The sequence below is a fragment of the Ascaphus truei genome, chromosome 2 (assembly GCF_040206685.1).
Source record: "Ascaphus truei isolate aAscTru1 chromosome 2, aAscTru1.hap1, whole genome shotgun sequence".
Lineage (NCBI taxonomy): Eukaryota > Metazoa > Chordata > Amphibia > Anura > Ascaphidae > Ascaphus > Ascaphus truei.
In genome coordinates this window covers 386602774-386622607 of record NC_134484.1, presented here as the reverse complement: position 1 = coordinate 386622607, position 19834 = coordinate 386602774, and the positions used below count along the sequence as shown (strand labels likewise).

The following is a 19834-nucleotide window of genomic DNA, read 5'->3' as shown; positions in this document are numbered from 1 at the left end:
TATCTGCAGCCTCCATTCCTGAAACCCACATTGTACAAGAACAAAAGTACTATGATTATGTACCAAGCCTTTCAGCTGAAATTGCATTGGAATGGGAACCGGAAGAAATGAACCTACCTCCCGACCAATTATTTGAAGAAAGCAGTGGCGATTCCTATGAGCGCATCCTGGAGGAGATATGTGCCATACTGGATTCAGCGGTTGGGTTAAGCGTGGATGAAAATGGCTTGCATTTCTGGAGCGACCAGTTGCAGCCAGGCGAAGAGTTAATTCTAGAAGAATGGTAAATATAACAATCGTTATGCGTTGACTCTGCGTTTAAATTTTTTTTTTTTTTGTAACCACCATTTTCACTTTCAATGCGTGGATACAGCGTAACATTGCAGACTGCATAACATGTAGCGATCACAAACAAATTGTTTCCTAATACAATATAGTAGAACCTGAAAGAGTAGTACACATTGCTGACGGAATAAATATACGTACTTTCCTATCCCTTTAAACATATTAGCAACATTTTACCATTACTCTAACACATACCTGTTTTGTTATCATGCAACATCTACAACATTGAAAACCGGGTCCACCACGTATGACGTGGGACCCTTGTCATGGGCCAAGGCGTCCTTAAAAAGGATTAGTGATGTAAGTCCCGCCCCCAAGCGACGTGCGCGCCTCAAAGCCTATTGGCTGTCATGTTTTGTTATAGTAACGGTAACTGCAGTGTGTGATGCGTGCGGCTCAGTGTTTGTAGGCGTACCCTGGGCGTTAGCCGAATGTTAATTGAGTGGGAGGAGTGTTAGCGTGCGTTTCACGCTGGCTTAACATGACGTCACACGTATTGCATTTGCGCATTGTGTTATCGGCCGTGCTTTCTGTTCAAACACGTCTGTTTAAAAAGAATACAGATGTACTCGTTTAGAACGAATGTAGTTTCGTCTTCATTGTATTTGAAATAAAGATGTTATGTTTACTGGTATTTTCAACATGTATTGAACGCACAACGTACGCTTTGTTTTGCGCATGCGCTAACAGTTAGTGGAGCCAAGCGTGAAGTGCGTGCGCACACAAAGATGTGCGCGCACATCTTTCAGTATACAGGCAACGTTCACTTCTTATACATAGTTATGCCTGCTACAAATGTAAAGAAACATTACATACTGATGAACAGTTTTACTTCTAACATATAAGTGACTGACGTGTGTATCTACACAATCATATAGAGCTGCGTAACGCGTTGTCACGGATGCATATCTAGTAAGGTGCCATCTTTGACCATCATGTGTTTGCTGTATTTCAGAGATGTCGGGGAAGATACAATCGGATCAATGTATGATTTCAGAAGAGTCTACCTTTATATGAGATGATTGTGAGGAGGAGCCACCGACTACTATACTACATATGGAACTAATTTTATATTGCTTGCAGCGCTTATTAACAAACAATTAAAAATGTGATACCCTTATGCCTATATTGCATAAGCACTTAATTAACATAATGATGTTGCAAAAGAGTGCCTCATGAATTTTTATTGAGTGTTCTTTAATGACTACTAACATTTTATGACATGGTGTGTTTTATATATAACAACCATTCCCACTCTGCTAACACATTTGTGTATTCTAATATGTAATGGAACGTATGACTGTCGAAACTATGTAACAATAATAATAATAATATGAGCATGTTCATGTATAGGGCTGCTAGTTGTACGCAGCGATTTACAGACACATGTTTCAGCCTGAGGTCCCTGGCCCGTGGAACGTACAAATGTTTTTTTTCCGCATGAGGCACAGGGAGATAAAGTGACTTGGCCAAGGTCACAAGGAGCCCACACCGGGAATTGAACCAGACTCCCCTGCTTCAAACTATCAGTGCCAGTGTGTGTCTTTACTCAGTGAGCCACTCCTTCTCCCAATGTAAAGGACACTTACAACCAAGTAGCCATTTATTTTTAAAATCTCTTGTTACATGGGTATGTAGATAAAATGGTTTGGGACTGTAGCAAATAATGTTAGTGGCCAGATGTTATGGTCCCCTCCAATGCATGATGTTCTGAATATGACATCACCATCATGTTATGAAGTACGTTTCTGTGTATATTTCATTAACCTAACTAACTATAGTTTACTGTGTTTATTAATCGTTTAGAAATACATAGTATAGTCAATATGATGATATAAGCTACCATAATAAAGCTGGTGTTATCATTTGTCGGTGTTATACATGGATCCTACACCAATTGATAGAGACACAAACAGTTGTCTTAAAAAGTGTGTCTATGCTAGTGATGAATGTGCTCCCGTAAGTAAACAAATAAGTACAGTTATCCCCTTTTCTCCAAACACCTCTATATTACATTAATGGAAATTATAAGGAAACATACATAAAATGTGATGAAATGTGAGTAATCATTTTGTAATACAATGCACATGAAAGCTCAAGAGTAGCTAAATGCATATACATGATACAGAAAGTACATATATGTAACATTTGTGTTTAAACCAATATGTTGGGTTTTTAGTTCCAATAATTATAGGAAGATTGAGGTAGCCACATCTTATGAGAGATGTCAGCAAATATACATACCATGATCAGTCATACTGGAGATATACCTATAATGCAAAGGAACAATATATAAATTGCAAACATTGACATGCCATCTTCAGTACCGTAAACAACACAGCAAAGTGTGTATTTGGTGTTAAATGTACAACACCATGTATATTTCATGACATTCAAAATGTAAATCAGCCTGGTGTACACATCATATGGATGTACATGTTACACTGCACCAATAACATTGTATGTAAGCATACTAGAAGCATGAATGATTATGGGCATAATATGTGTTTTGTCTTAGCATAAGGAATAACACAATGCTAAAATATTATTGCTTTGTTACCCAAGTTGTATTCACATACACACAACTAAAGTACAATTGAAGAGGGATTATATAACCTGTGCAACAATAACATACCGGTGCCACATCCCTTTGTGCACACAGCAGAGAAAAGAAAGGTGTGCAACCCATATTCATCTGTGTCCTAACAGAAGGTTATATAAAGAAACATTATTGTTAATATAACATAATTAAACTATAAAAGTAGTACTAGGAACATATGAGTTTGTACTTACAAGAAAAAAATGAATTGATGAGATTCTGTCGTGTCTGGCCACCACTGGCTGTTTGTTCATTTTCAGCAGCTACATGGGTGGGATGCTCGTCTACCAAAGCCTCAGCTAGGTCTGACTGTACATTGTGCCTGAGTGCAACATTGTGCAAAATGCAACAGGCAAGGATAATATCAGACACTTTTTGAGGCTTGTATAGAAGAGCCCCACCAGTTCTGTCCAGACACCTAAACCTGGTCTTGAGTAGGCCAAATGTCCTCTCTATAACAGATCTTGTAGATATATGGGCTGCATTGTACCTGTCCTCTGCTTCAGTTTGAGGGTTTAGCACCGGAGTCAAGAGCCACGGCCTAATTCCGTATCCTGAGTCACCTATAATGAATGGAGCACACATAAGCTGACATTAGTGATCAAATTGTACAATGCCAACATTCCTAAATCAACATGTGTTTTGTGTTAGAACATGTAAATATGTACTCACCCAGCAGCCAACCAGGTTCAAAATGTCCCTCTTCGAACGCATGGAAGACTGAAGAGTTCCTCAGGATAGAGGAATCGTGACTGGAACCAGGGAACTTGGGTACCACATGCATTATCCTCATCGTGGCATCACATACCACCTGTACATTGAGTGAATGGTAGTGCTTCCGATTGCGGTACACATGCTCACTCTGACTAGGTGCAATCAAAGCAACATGTGTGCAATCGATTGCACCCAGCACACATGGTATCCCTGCTATATTATAAAAGCCAGTCCTGACTTCCAGCCACTCTGTCGCCTCTGTAGGAAAATGAATATAATTCCTAGCGCGTCTATTGAGTGCATAGAGAAACTGGGTCAAGGCCCGCGAGAATGTAGATTGCGAGACCCCGCCCACTATGCCCACAGTTGTCTGGTATGACGCGGAAGCAAGATAATGTAATGAGCACAGCATTTTAACAAGCCCAGGGACTGCACGACCTCTGGCTGTGAAAAAATCTAAATCCCCCCTTATCTCCTCATAAAGAGCTAAGATTGCTGCTGAACTCAAACGATAGCGACTTACAATCTCCTCCTCACTCATCCCATCTAACAGGGTTCTCTCCCTGTACAGACGCGGACGAGGCACAAGTTGTCTCCTCTGTCTTCTCCTCTGATCTCCTGTCCCTCTACCTGTCCCTCGGCCTGTCCCTCTCCCTGTCCCTGTCGTATCCGCGTCACTGTCACTGTCCCTCGGTGTGTCCCTACCTTGCCCTATATGATTCTCTTGATCATCAAGCATGTCATAGAAAAGAATGTTCCTGCGTCTCCTAAACATTCGCAACATTTTGAAATGAGTAGCTGTGAATGAGCAGGTAATGTGCGTCCTTTAAATAGGTATGTGATGATGTCAGGTGACATAGTAAAATGCAAGGTGTTACATTAACATAATAAAGTACTTCTGTGGCAAGCTGTGTGCACTTGTTGTTCTAAGTATTTGTTGTGTGTATTCTGCAGGGAATGATGATATTTGGCAATGATGTGACGTGAAGCTTTGTACAAAGATTGCTTGCAAAAAATAGTTGCATGTGCAATGCATGTAACACTTGTGAACGCAAGAGTCAGTCATGTAATGAGACAAAAAGGCTGAGATTGACGTGGGAAAAGTTTTGTGTAACATGTGTAATTATCCATGTTATTGTGACATGTTGGCAACAATGAATAGTCGTGTGCATATGCATGCATTTGTGTAAGGAGGATAGTTGGTATAGAATGAGTTTACAAGGTGTCCCAATGATGAATTACTGTACATGTGTGTATAAGTTAGGTTGAAGTGCTTGTAATGCAACGGTTACAATGTAAACATGCAATGTGATTGAGCGTCCAATAAGTGACGTCATGAAAATAGGGAGGACCCAAAAGTATATGTAAACATGAGAATACAGATGTACATGAACGTTTAAAGATGCGTGTCACATTACAAGCATTGTGTAATGTAAAGGAAGATGAATATACTGTGCATGTGTGACATGTGTGACATGTGTGACATCATGTAAATAATTGTCGCTGAGTTGAGTAAAATGTGTGATATGATGTGAGGTTCTCCTTTAAGAGTGTAGTATAGTATTTTCCCTTGCCACATCATCACATGATGAGTAATGTGACCCGCAAATGCTGAAAACATGTAAAAGTCGAATGTTATGCAAATAAGACACGTCAGCTGTGACACAATGCAGGGAATGCCCCCACACTGTAATGCAAATCCCCCTTGTATTGTGAGCAATGAAACGTAAACAGTACTATACTGTTATACGTCCCCGCTCCATTGACTTCCATTGATGTACAGAAGATGTTTTTTTTCTAAGTGCCGTTCCGGCAGCCTTAGCGATCGTTCTCCCGTCCAAAATGCCAACTTTAGTTGGCGGGAGAAATCGGCCATAACATCTCAATTTCGTAGTGCCGATCAGCCCCGATAAGCTGTTTTTTTTTGTTGAATCCAGCCGATTTAAAAAAGTGGCGATCAGTGTCGAAAACAGGCTTATCGGCAGGCGACTGGCCATAACCAAATTATCGGCTCCGAAACCTGGCGATATGAAGCACTTATCGGCGCTTACTGAATCTCAAACCCAATTTTGGCTATAACATGGCCATATTTCCCTTATCAACGCTTACTGCATGAGGCCCATAGAGTTTAACATCATGTTATCAATTCTCTTTAATCTGCCAGAATGATGAATGCATCAGCAGTGCCCTCTGTTTTTCTTTGTCAGTACTGGTTGTAAGACACTCTCCAACTTGTCCCCGGAAGGGAATTATACAGAGAATTGTATAGCTGAAGCCAATGTTTTTGTGAGTGTTCTTGTGGATCCAGGATAACATGTAGGATGTGAATGACTCCAGTGGTTTAACTCATCCCCTTTTGATAGCACACAAAGTCCTTCTATTTTCTTCAACTTTATTGGGGGAGTCAACAGAAATATAATAGGTACTTGATAATGGTGTTATGCAATGAGAGAGTGCTTCTCTAGATGAAGGTGCCTTGGTATGGGTGGACGGTAAAAAAAAGGATGGCCTTTGCAGGGGGTATAATAGAGGTGGAATGTACTCACAAAGCCAGCTTGTAGGGAAAAGAAAAACACTTTCCTGTGGCAGGCAGGAACAGTCTAAGGACCACTATAACTGCCAGGAAGACAGGGGAGCAGGGCTGAACCAACCTTCTTTCAAAGAAGATTGGAAGGTTGCCAGGGCAACCAACTAGGGCTGTGTAAAGGGGGCATATGTAGCAATAATGTTGCATTTTACACAGGCAGCTAGCTGCTGGAACAGAAGAAAAACATGCAGCTTAACTAGGGACATGTAAAAGTGTGAAGTTTAATATAGTAACAGTCATCCGAAACGCAAATTAACAACACAATTTAAATGGTTAAATTAACAGTAAATGCAACAACAGTGTACATAAACCCAGCTGTCTAAATACAGATTTCTTGTCGGTTCAAGTTTTTTATTTGTAAATATTATCCACACAATATCTCTTAAAGTATGTGTGTAAGTATGTGTGTTGTATATTGTTTAAAGCTGCAGTTCAGTCAATATCCTCATGTGTGTTTTTTTTAAATAAATCAGTTCTGTAGTAAAAAATAATACTTTTAACATTTTCTGTTTTTAAAAAACAACTTTGAAAGACCAATTTTCTTGTATTCTATTTTAACAAGCACTGCCCCTTCATGTCCTGTCACAAGCCCTGGCACACCCCTTTGTCAGCCCTGCCCTCCCTCTAGCACATGTCAGTGCAGCAGTGCTCATGAATATTCATGAGCTTCCACTGACAGACAAGCGAATATAAACAGATCTCTTCACTAATTATGTCACCAAATTTTGACCTATCAATACATGGAGAACGAATTGACCTGCAGCTATACAGTTCTTTAGGTAATTAGAGATTGCACACATAAAACTATTGAAGTAAAAAAATAAATTAAAAAAAAAAAGACTGAACTGCAGCTTTAAGTTGTGTTTCTGCAATATCGAACGACAACTCCGTTATACACTTTTGTACTCTATACGACAAAATGTGTTATAAAAAGGTGCTAATATACATGGATCATCTAGAATGTTCAACAAGCCAATTGTAAGAACCATACTGTGACTCCTTTCATTTTAGGAGGGTGACGAAAATGATTACATTAAATCACACATTTTATCATTTTTAAAATGAAAGAAATTTAGATTATAAACAGGAATGCAGTGGCAGAAGTGCTTATAGGCAGCGATATCCTATACTTGGCAGCAGACACTGTAGATGAATTAACTAATATTCCCAGAGACTACAGACAAACAGGGCAATTACTCAGGTCATAAATATTAATTTAAAAAAATCACAAAATGGCTTATACAGAGGTAGCAAGACTTACTGTCCCCAACACCGCAGACGAATAAGCGAAGGTCTGCCATACAGTGTCTGCTACAGGGGGTCCATGCTTCGAAGTGGGACCGCCGCAGAATGAATCCTTCCGAGCTGTGACCGCGAGCGGACGCGGCAACATAAACAGTAAGGTTTACTACATCTGCAATTCATTGCTGCCATAAATTTCCATATTATTACACAGGACAAGCCAAAAATACGCCAGAACACACAAATACAAAGAAGTAATTTACAACCAAACACATGCGCATATACTGTATGGGATTTAGGACAAGTGGGAACAGGGAGCATGAGCTGGCATTAAAATCAGAAGATGCGTTTGGTGTGTTAAATGTCCAGAATAAAAATCCAAAATGCTATATACAAGTGTTAAGAAATATGAAAGTCATTTTTATGGTAATGTGCAGAGTATTTCCATAGTTACTGTGTTTTTTTAAAAGTACATCTTTTATTGCATTCGGCTGATTAACCATTGAACAGCTAAAAGGTCCCAGCCTCCATTTATGTATTAGTATGTTGGATATCATATCAGCTGCTCAGTCCTAATTGTAAAGTAAAAATATTGATCTGCCTTGCAACATCTGTCAGACAATAAACTTTCCCCTTTGTTGGAGGGCTGGAACTACCATGCCTTATGTCCTATTTCCCCTTTGTTGTAATGGTACACGTTGAAGACCTCTGTAACAAATATGGCAACATTTTTTTTAGATTAAAGCAGCAGTTCAAGATGAAAAAAAATTCCATTCAATATGTGCACTCTACACACTGACAAGTGATTAATTAAGTTACCGATCGATCTGTTCTCCTGTGATCGATCGCCAAAGATTGGGCTCGGGGGTTCACTAAATCCCTGTCAGTGCTGCAGAAGAGGACCCAAAAGGCAAAGTTCTGTGTGGAAGATCATGTGACCAGGCAGGCACTAGATAAAATTGGTACACTGCTAGAGAGAGGGCAAAGGGGTGTGCCAGAGTCAGAAGAGGAAGGGGATGTGACTTTGTAAATGGTTGCTATAGAAACAAAAATGCTTGTTACATTAGAATACATTAAAAATGTCATTCAAATTTTTTTAAATGCTACAAGTATTTTCTTATAGTACAGAACTGATTTATTAAAAAATAAATAAAACACTTGTAGGATATTGCTTGAATTGCAGCTTTAACTTTTGTGAGGAGGAATAACATAACCAGTTATTAATAGATATACCATAATTGCTTGTCACTGTGTATTACAGCAATAGTTTACTTATTAGTGGTGTCACAGGATATGGGTAGAATAAGTTATCAGTACTAAATGTATTAAATATTTTGTGTATTTACAGAAATTTTATGAATAAGCAGCAGAAGCCAGTGCTAACAGGCCAGAGGTTTAAAACCAGAAAGAGGGGTAAGTGTTCTATACTAATTTTGGGGCCTTGGTCTATATCATTCAAAGTGACCGCTTCATACTATACAGTATTATCCCTTTAGACTCTTAAGTACAAAGAATAATATTTTTGTTACATTGGGTATAATTCACAATGCAAACTTTTTTTTTTTGCTTGGCGCGGTTACCTCTGCAAATATTGATTGGGCACACACGCTCTCCCAAGCTTTGTGCTTGGGGAGACAAGGGAGCTATACTTTCGGGTGCAGGGCAGGGTCACAGGACCCTGCCAGGACAAATGGGGAGAGAGAGGGCGTGTTTTAATGTGCTGTCACTTTCAGCTCACAAACACAACATGGAGCAAACACAACAGGGAATTTAGTGAAGAGAGGTGGAGGGGGGGGGGGGAGCGGAGAGAGGTGGAGGGGGGAAATGGAGTGAGGTGGGGGGACGGAGTGAGGTGGAGGGGGCAAGTGGAGTGAAGTGGAGGGGGGAAAGGAGAGAAAAGAGAGAAGGGGGGAGAGAAAGGAGAGAAGGTGGGAGAGAGAGAGTGGAAGGGAGAAAAAGGAGAGAGGGGAAGGGAGAGAGGGGAATGGAGAGAGAGAAAGGGCAAGGGGAGAGAGCAGAAGGGGGGGAGAGAGGGGAAGGGAGAGAGAGATGAGGGAAGGGGGAGAGAAACGAGAGAGAATTGATAATCTAATTAACTATTTGGTATATATGTTTGGAGATGATTAAGCAAACCCCTCCCTTAAGAGTTAGTCAAATGCATGTGATTAGGGTACTTAAGTCAGTGTAACTTGGCTGTGAGCCATATGGCTGTGTAACATCAAAAGAGTCACATCTTAAGTGTCATATCTAAAGTGTCTGCAAGAGTTAATTTTGGAGTTGAAATTGGAGGTGAAGATTGGAGGAAGATCTGGACTCTGCATTACAACTTTGCCACTGTGAGACATTCACTTTTAACATCTGTGATTATTTGTTCACTTTTATCCTCCATTACCTGTGAAGTCTCTCCTCCTGCATCTTACTATGCCCTCCCTATTGCTTTTTCTGTTTACTGTTTTCTCACTCCTTTGTGAATGTCTCTGTTCTCTCCAACATCCCCTATCCCCACTGCACTATTATTTATACACCTCTCCCCCAAAAACTTCTATACCTCGCAACAAAAACTACCCACACAAATCCTCTATTCACACCCTCTATCTACTCCTTCCCGCTGCTGGGGATCTCCCCATAGCCTGAAGCCAGACATACACACCTGATCTCACTCATGCCTCCCTGCCATCTCTTCCCCTGTAAATGGTGTTAACCTTTTCATTTAATACTGACCAGCCTTAAATCTCACCCCACAAATCAATTATCCCAATAGCCTGCACTCATGGCTATTGTCCCACACTCAGTCACTCCTACCACCCATTGTGACCAAGCACTGCCATCTACAGCACTTACTCCCTCACCTACTGTCTCTGTAAGTTTCCCATTAAACCTCTTAGATTGTAAGCTCTTCGGGGCAGGATTTCCTTTACTATTGTCTGAGTTTGCTGCACTTATTGTATAATTATAATTCCCTGTACTGTATTCTTTGTGAAGCGCTGAGTACACTTTTGGCGCTATATAAATAAAGACATACAATACTATTCAAGGGGGAGAGAGAGGGGGGATAGAGAGGGGGGGAGAGAGGGGGGCTGAGAGAGAGAGCGCAGGGGGTGGGCGGGAGAGAGAGCAATGGGTCGGGGAGAGCAATGGGGAGAGAGAGGAGGGAAGGGGGAGAAAGAGGAGGGAAGGGGGTGGGAGAGAGGGGAGGGAAGGGGGGAAGAGGGAGTAGAGAGAAAATGGAGGGAAACAGAGAGACACAGACACAAGAGAGACACAGACACAGACACAGAGAGACACACACAGACACAGACACAGAGAGACACACACAGACACACACACACAGAGACACACAGACAGACGCTCAGACAGATCCACATGCACAGACAGATCCACACGCACAGACAGACACAGACAAACAGACACACACAGACAGACAGACACACACAGACAGACACACACAGACAGACAGACACACACAGACAGACACAGACAAACAGACACGTACAGACAGACACGCACACACAGACACGCACACACAGACACGCACACACAGACAGACACACACAGACAGACACACACACACAGACAGACACAGACAGACACACACACAGACACACACACAGACAAACAGGACACAGACACAGACACACACACACACACACACAGACACACACACAGACAGACACACCCACAGACAGACACACACACAGACACACACACACACATACAGACACACCCACACAGACAGACCGACACACAGACAGACACAGACACACAGACACGCACAGACAGACACGCACAGACAGACACGCACAGACAGACACGCACAGACAGACACACACACACACACAGACACACACACACACAGACACACAGACACACACACACAGACACAGACAGACAGACAGACAAACACAGACAGACACAGACAGACAGACAGACACACACACACACACAGAGACACACACTCAGAGACACACAGACACAGAGACAGCCCGATCCAGCCAATGACACGCCCCCTCCTATAATAGCCACACCCCCCACTCCTGCTCTAAAAATGTTGCAGGACAGCGATCGCTCATGCTTGGAGAACTGCTGACGTCACCGCTCTCAAGTATGGGCGAGCTCAGCGGCAGCGTGGCTGCAGCCTAAGATGCTGCTTTTGGCACAGCACATTTATATGATCGTTATATATGGAATGCAGCGTATTAAAAGAGGGACATGTGTCTTAGAAAATGCACCACAGTGAGAAATGAGAGGTTCCCCAGTATCGGTTTAGATTCTGTAATGCAGATGAAAGGAAAGTTTCATCTTAACCGTAAAAACTTTTCGCGTTATTTAGGAAAGTGTAGTGAAGTTACAGCGTTTAAATCTGTCTCTAGGGGAAACAAAATGACTGCCAAACCTAAGGCCAATAGCAAGAATAGCATCAATGGTTGTTGCTTCTAATTGGATGGCCATTTAAAACTTTAAGAACCAGGAAGTAGTACTAGTAATTTCCCCAGTAAGTATCTCAGGTACTGTGCTGTCCCTGGAGCTTAAAATTGTACAGGTTCAGCTTTAGAGGACTCCTTGTTCCAATCCTGTATTACAAAAAAGTGTGTGTGCCAAGCACGCACATTTTAAGTGAAACTTCTGTGTGTTTTGTCACAGAAATTGTATTTGTGATGGTGATGTTTTTAATTAAAAATCAAAACAGAATTTCAGTGCCAAACGCAGAGAAGTTTGACTTAGAACGTGCGTGCGAGGCTCACACAGCATGTTTTACCTATTTGTACTTCAATATGTATAGTAACTGTGAATTCCTTGTGTGCGTGTGTGTCTCCATGTGTGTCTCTCTGTGTCTCTCAGTCCCTGTGTGTGTGCATGTGTCTCTGTGTGTGTGTCTCTCTGTGTCCCTGTGTGTGCGCGCATGTATGAGTGTCTCTGTCTGTGTGTCTGTGTCCCTGTGTGTGTGTGCGCGTCTGTGTGTCTCTCTGTGTGTGAGTGCGTCTCTGTGTGTCTCTGTGTGTGTGTCTCTGTGTGTGTGTGTCTTGCGCCTGTACCTGTGGTGTGTGTGGCGCAGGCGACTACTGTGCAGGCGCGCCAATCCGGCGCCTATTGCGCAGGTGCGCCTGGATGTGGTCCGTACTGCACTGGTGCGCCCCATGGCACCTACTGCGCAGGTGCCTAAGTTCCGTGCAGCCTAGAATGTTTTTTGTGCGCATGCACGAGCTCGACGGCCACGTGCAACAGGCGCGCGCCCATTAGTTCCGTGACGTCACTCTCGTTACGGTTTTTCATTACAAGGCAACGATTTTTTTCCCATTAAAAGCCTGCAAAGAAGTTTCACTTAAAAATAAGAGGGCTAGCTAGGGGTCAGTGGTGGAACTACTGTATGTGCAGCAGGTTTGGCTTCACAAGGGCCCGCCACCTTTAGAGGCCCAGTCTCCCCACCCACTGGAACGCTATTCTGGCACAAATTTTAGCAGCCAGAACAGCGTTTCAGCATTTCTAAATTCCCCTCTCTCCCCCGAAGGTCCGACCTGTGGAGCGGTGGTGGTGGTGGCAGCGGGAGCCCACCCAGGTGGTTCAAACACAGATGTTAGGCCCCAGCTGGTTGGGCCAAACGTCTGCAATCTCTGCCTGAGTGGGCTCCCTCCGTCTCGGTCACCGCACCCGCTCCACAGGTCGGGCGTCAGGGAAAGAGGAGAGCCCACCAGTGCCTAGTTTCGCCACTGCTAAGTGGGGATATCAGTTTTAAAATGCATTAGTGCCCTCTACTAATGTTGCCATTAATATTTTACTCTCTAAATATTTGGTTGCTGAAAGTCATTTAACAGATGATATGTTTGATGGTTTATTTCACCTACATCTCTCATTCTTCCTTGCAATGTCTCCTCTTCTTGATCATTTAGTCTCTATCAGAATGTTTCTTCCTTTCTCTCGGTCCCACTCAATCAAATTCTCTCACTCCCCCCTTTTTCTTGTCTTTCTTTCTCCCTCTCTCATCCTTTTTCTCTCTTTCTATCGCTTACTACCTCAATAAACCTCACTCAAACTCTCTCTTTACCCTTTTTTGCTGATGGCAATAGGTACACTCATTTACATAGTAACATAGTAACTTAGTAGATGAGGTTGACAAAAGACAGGCGTCCATCAAGTTCAACCTATGCTAAATTTAGACGACAGATACTTTATCCTATATCCATACTTACAGTATATTGATCCAGAGGAAGGCAAACACAAAACCCCAGTGACATATCTTCCAATGATATCTCATTAGGGGGGAAACAAATTCCTTCCTCACTCCAAGAATTTGCAATCAGGTGACTCCCCGGATCAACATCCTTCTCATGTTTACTTATTTGGTATATCCCTGTATACCTTTCCTTTCTAAAAAGATGTCCAACCTTAAAACTAATTTACTGTATATGTTACCATCTAACCAATTATTTCCCTGTAGATGAAAAAGAGAAATTTGAACCTACAGTATTTAGGGATACCATCATCCAGGGTCTCAATGAAGCAGGGAGCGATTTGGAAGCGGTAGCAAAATTCCTTGACACAACTGGATCACGATTAGATTACCGTCGCTATGCTGACACATTGTTTGATATCATGATCGCTGGAAGCATGCTGGGTAAATACTTTTTTTGTTACTAAATATTTGTTTGTCTTATAAAATAAATAAAAATGTTCACCAGCGTGATTATTGAATCATATTGTAGACATAGTTCAATCCGATATGCACTTTTAAATTAAGTAAATCTTATACTGAGGCATTTTAGGTAATCTGTGCGCATGGGTTTAGTTTTATGTAGTCCTATTATAGTCTGCTACCCACAATACTTCAAGACAGTGTACTATCCATCCAATGCCATACGTGTACATTATAAGATCCTACATTATGGAATAACCTTAGAAGATTAAATACCTTAAATTTCCAATGAGCAGGAATCTGGTCACCCAAGGAAAACTCATTTTGATGTATATTAACAAAAGTTTTTCTCCACTAAAAATCCTTTGTTGTTTTCCTCTTTAAGATGAAAAAATGTAGTAGCTAATCTCTTTTTCATTACGTGTAATAAATTGAATTAAAAAATGCGGCACTATTTTGAGCCCACCCCCAAAACAAAATGTGATTCTTTGAACCAGTGCCTCTGTATGTGGTTATTTAATGGCTTTCTGGAGAAACTACTTTACTGAATTTGCTTGTCTTGGGTATGTGCTAAAAATGGTGTGGTATTCACTGTGCAACTCACATGCCACTGTTTAGATATCACATGAATAAAAATTCTCCAATAGTTAACTGTTTTCAGTAAAAACTAAAACAAATCCTCACTTATCGCTATGTTGAAAACGGCATGCTTTTGGTTAAAAAATTTTTTGTCTAGAAATGTATCTTTCAACATCTAATGGTTGCATTTGCTGTGTTAATTTCAAGAAATTTGTGTCATAAATCTGGCATTTAGACCCTGTAGCTATTTATCTATTTACCATTGCTTTTTCTATTGAAATTTCTGTGTATATATATATATATATATATATATATATATATATATATATATATATATATATGTGTTTAGAGGTGTATATATATATATATATATATATATATATATATATATATATATATAAACACAATATATATATATATATCTATATATATATATAGATATATATATATATATTCATAAATGGGTCTTGCTCAAAGATTAGCAAGGGCCAATAGTGCAGCTTTAAATATAAATATTCCACATTGGACCTTTAGACTTGATTTAACATCTCCAAAAATGAAGGCGGGTAGCTTGGATACAAAAATAGCTTTAATAGATCATAGGCATGTAGACCGACATGTTTCGCGCTTACGGCGCTTTCTCAAGGTCCCTTAAGATACAGTTTGAACGAAGCCTGATGATCAGCCTGATGTCACGATGCTCACAGCTCACAGTCTGATAGAGGTGGGTTCACGAGCAGGCTGATACAAGTCAGCTAAGGTTCTGCAAGTATGTTACTGATCGCTAAGCAAATACAGCAAACACAGGGTGTGCCCAGTGCTACGTCCAAATGACAAAACATACATGGTAATAATTACAAGAAATGATGCTTCAGTGTAAATAATAATGCTAATGCTATTAATATTAAAATATGGTTTTTTAGTTAGAAATTTTGGCCAAAACATCATAAGCTTGCACACCAAATCGTCAAGGTAAACCATGTATAGGGAACTAATGCAGTGTAGTGTAGGACTTGCACTTATTATGGTTTACCTTGACGATTTGGTGTGCAAGCTTATGATGTTTTGGCCAAAATTTCTAACTAAAAAACCATATTTTAATATTAATAGCATTAGCATTATTATTTACACTGAAGCATAATTTCTTGTAATTATTACCATGTATGTTTTGTCATTTGGACGTAGCACTGGGCACCCCCTGTGTTTGCTGTATTTGTGTGCCACAAAAGCCCAGTTGCACTCTATGTGGCATTACATATAGTCAAGATTAGGTGGGTGTGGGCGTTTGAGTTTGCTTGGTGTGTATGTTAATTTAATTACTGATCGCTAAGCAAACACTAGAATAGCTTCAAGAGGCTGAAACTTGATAAGGACACTGATCCGTGCCCCTAGGCTAAAAACACGCTTTTGTGTGCCTGCCATTACTCTCTTTGGAGAGCATAGCAATACTCTTCGGTCAAACTATATCTTGCTGAAACCTGACAATACAGACTCATCACCTTTACCTACTGGCTGTATAATGGCCAGCCTATTAGCAATAACCAGAAGCCTAAATCTGGCGTGAACTGCAAGTATACGTACTGACATCCTATTTACACTGGCGACACATTTAATTGCACTGCGGCCAGATCCGCAAGCCGGGAGATTTCCCGGCTTGCTAGTGGCCGCCCCTCGGCGTGCCGCGCGTCATAGACGCGCGGTCACGCGTCTTCGGGAGCGTGCGCCCCCTGCACGCACGTCCAGGGGCTCCCCGAGGGAGCCCTGGTGTCCCGCGATCGCGGGACAGCGGCAGGGGGTTCCGGGGGACCCGGCGGACCCGGCAGCGGGAGGGAGAGCGCCCCGATCGGAGGGCGCTCTTCCGCTGCTTCGGCGCGCGCCCGTCACACTCGGGCGCGCGCCAGGCTACTGCTGCGGCACAGAACGGGCAAATGCTCGAATAAACTGTGCCGCAGCAGTATTATAGCTAAATTCCAATAGGGGCAACTGCTAGGTGCAATCTATTTTCCTCTCTACATTGATCTTGCACTCCACTCTGTGTATTACAGCTTCTGGGAATAAGGGGAACATGTCTGTTAGGTATTGTGCTGACAATCTGTGCATATTAGCTTGTGTCTAAGGGTGCTGTAGTTGTTTGCACTACATTTGCATATAACTATCAGCCCTTACTATTGTTACCTTGTTAATATACTAAAGAACACTATTGTATCGTGTTAGCTCCCCTTGCTCGTTAAGCCTTCATTATAAGGCTGAGTACATGGTCAGCGCTTATCCGCTGACCCGTGCTGAGGCGCGCTGATGCTTGTCAGTGAGCCCCTGCAGCCACAATGAGAGCGGCTTTAGCAGGGGCTCACGCTTCTGCAGGCGTGCGGAGGCGTAGCTCTTAAATTGTTTTTAGTTTCTGCGCTCACGGGAGCGCAGGGCCGGTCACGTGAGCGGTTCGCCCAATGAGGGTGAACCAGCTCCGTGACGTCACTGGCCCGCCCCCCAAAAAAACCCCGGACGGCGCGCGAACTAAGGCCAGGGAAAGCATGCACTGTCCCTCAGCCTCAGCGCGCCTCCGCACGGCTGAAGTCACCATGCACTCAGCCTAAGGCTCCCAGTATAATCTATCAGCAGGGTAATCATTGAGCGTCCTGACCGTGCATAATTTCAATGAATTGTGCTTGCACACTGTTTTATTATACAAGTATAACTGTAACCAAGTCCACATTTTGACCCCATAATATGAATAGGTGTCTCTAGTGCTCCAGCTCTCATTTATAGCTCTGGAGTTTATTGATTATTACTAGATCTAATGTTTTTCACTCATTAAGTATACGAAGTGGTAAGAAAAATAGACACCACCACAATACTATACCAAGTGGACCCAATAGGGAATATAATTAACAGCAGTTATTTTCTTGTTGCTTTTGTTATGTAGATCACTGATTGGCCATAGACTTTACTTTACCAGTCTGATATATTTTTTATATTATTAAGAATTAAAAGGATTTTAATCTTCACTCAGTAAACAAAGACACCCTGAGTGCATTCTAAAGGGCATCTTTTCTTCTTTATGTTATGAAAAGGAAGAAGACAGAAAGGAAGCGAAAAACACAAAGAGAAAATAAAGTACATGAGAGAACTACATAAGAGGGGAAAGAAAGACACTAGGGGGAGAAAAGAGAGAGACAGAATAGAGAAAAGCGAGAGAGAGAGAAAGACATGGAAGGGAGAAGAGAGAGAGAGAGACATGAGGGGGAGAAAAGAGTGACATGAAGGGGAGAAAAGAGAGTGACATGAGGTTGGGAAAAGAAACAGGAGTGGGAGAAAAGAGAGAGAGAGAAAGAAAGAGACATGGGAGGGAGAAAAGAGAGAGATACAGGGGGGGAGAAAAGAGAGAGACGTGATGGGAAGAAAAGAGAGTGACATGAGGGGGGAAAAAGAGACAGAAGGGGGAGAAAAGAAAAAGGGACATGAGGGGGGAAAAAGAGAGAGAAAGAAAGAGACATGGGAGGGAGACAAAAGAGAGAGACATGAGGGGAAGAAAAGAGAGTGACATGATTGGGAAAAAGAGACATGAGGGGGGGGGGAGAGAAAGAGACATGAGGGGGGGAAAGAGAGAGAGAGAGAGATGTGGGGGGAAAGAGTAAGAACGGGGAAGGAAAAGAGGAAAATATATATCAGATAGTTAGAGAGGATGACAGGGGGAAATACACAGGGAATACATAAAGTGAATGGTATGTGTGAGAAAAGAGAAGAGGAAGAAAATAAGACATGCGGGGAAATAAGATAAATATATGAGGGGAGAATAGAGAGAATGAGATCAACAGTGTAAGAAGAGAAAGACATGCTTGAGGTGGGTGAGATTGCAAAGATACAGGAGGGGAAATATGGAAGGACATAAAGGGTGTGAGAAGGACACTAGGGGCAAAAGATGAGAAAAATACACTAGGGGGAGGACGGAACAAAGAGACATGATGGGGGAAAGTAGATTTTATGTGATTATGTCATGACATTTGCATTTGCCCCATTCTTAAAGTTTGTCCTGAGCCAACTTCATTTTTTTGGCGGCCCTGGTACTAGGTAAAATAATGTCAAGATCAACTCAGTCCAAAACTGTGATGAGATACAGAGGGCAGAACCGTGGCTATCAGCTCGTACCCTGGAATCTGCAAGTTTTCCCACTGACCCATGTAACTGGGAATGTAGGAGTTACCATGGCAACGTGAAATCTCGTGACCCTGCGGCGTCATTTGATGCTGAGTTGCCATGGAGACGCGTCGCTGGTAGCCAAGGTAAGGGAATTTACAGATGCCTTGCGTGGTCTCCCAGTATTTAATTTAAATGCCTTTGGGGAAGCGCAGGGCCTCTGTAAGTGCCACACCCCCCTACAGAAAATCTCAGGGGGTGCGCCCCCCAGTTTGCACACCCCTGTATTAAGGAACCTGCCAAGTGAACGGACCGTAATGTGTCTTCCGACTCCAGGAAGTGTCTGGAGGGCTAGCACCGCTAAGTAACTATGGGCAATGTTCTTCTCTAGAAAGTTAGCATCTGTGAGAGATGCTTTTTTTTTACCTTCTTTTTGGTATTACTGGGTTATAGTGGAGGTTTGGACTAAAATACTATACTTTATACTATACTATATAAAATTTGGAAGCTTGAAATTCTATTTGGATATTCGTGACACAATCCCAGGAACAACTTAACACATTTGTTTATAGAGGAGGCTGTTGTGTCACAATTATTACATATACTCGAACTTGTGGGTGTACTGTAATTCAGTCAAGAAAAACAGCATTTCTTTATACTGTAGCTGCAAAGAATTGTAATAGTTGTATAACACCAACAACAAATAATATTATCCTATAAATGTATCACTTTAAAATAACTAGCTCTCTAAGGAAAACGTTCCTCATTTTTTTTATGTATAAAAAAGGGAGCTCCTTTAAAGATTGTAAAAAAAAAGTTAGTTTATTTGTGTCTTAGCTGGGATTACACATTTGACTCACAAATGGGGATTGTATTGTACAATGCAATTTTGTTGCTATCATTTTCTTAATAATGTTTAAATGTTTCATCAGATATAGCTGTGCTTCTTGCTTGAGTTCACTTGCTTTTTTGTCTTTTCAAGTCTTTATTGGGAATGTTTCTGTTTTCC

The 19834-nt window shown here is 41.7% G+C and overlaps 1 protein-coding gene across 1 annotated transcript in view; it reads left to right on the top strand.

Annotated features, from left to right (window-relative positions):
• The window catches only part of BZW2 (basic leucine zipper and W2 domains 2), a 70809-nt gene that overhangs the window by 8886 nt on the left and 42089 nt on the right, over positions 1-19834 (top strand). The window contains exons 3-4 of the mRNA XM_075587206.1: positions 8836-8900; positions 13921-14097. Of these exons, the coding sequence (XP_075443321.1) occupies positions 8843-8900; positions 13921-14097 (235 nt within the window). The 5' untranslated portion in view covers positions 8836-8842. The remainder of the gene's footprint in view (positions 1-8835; positions 8901-13920; positions 14098-19834) is intronic.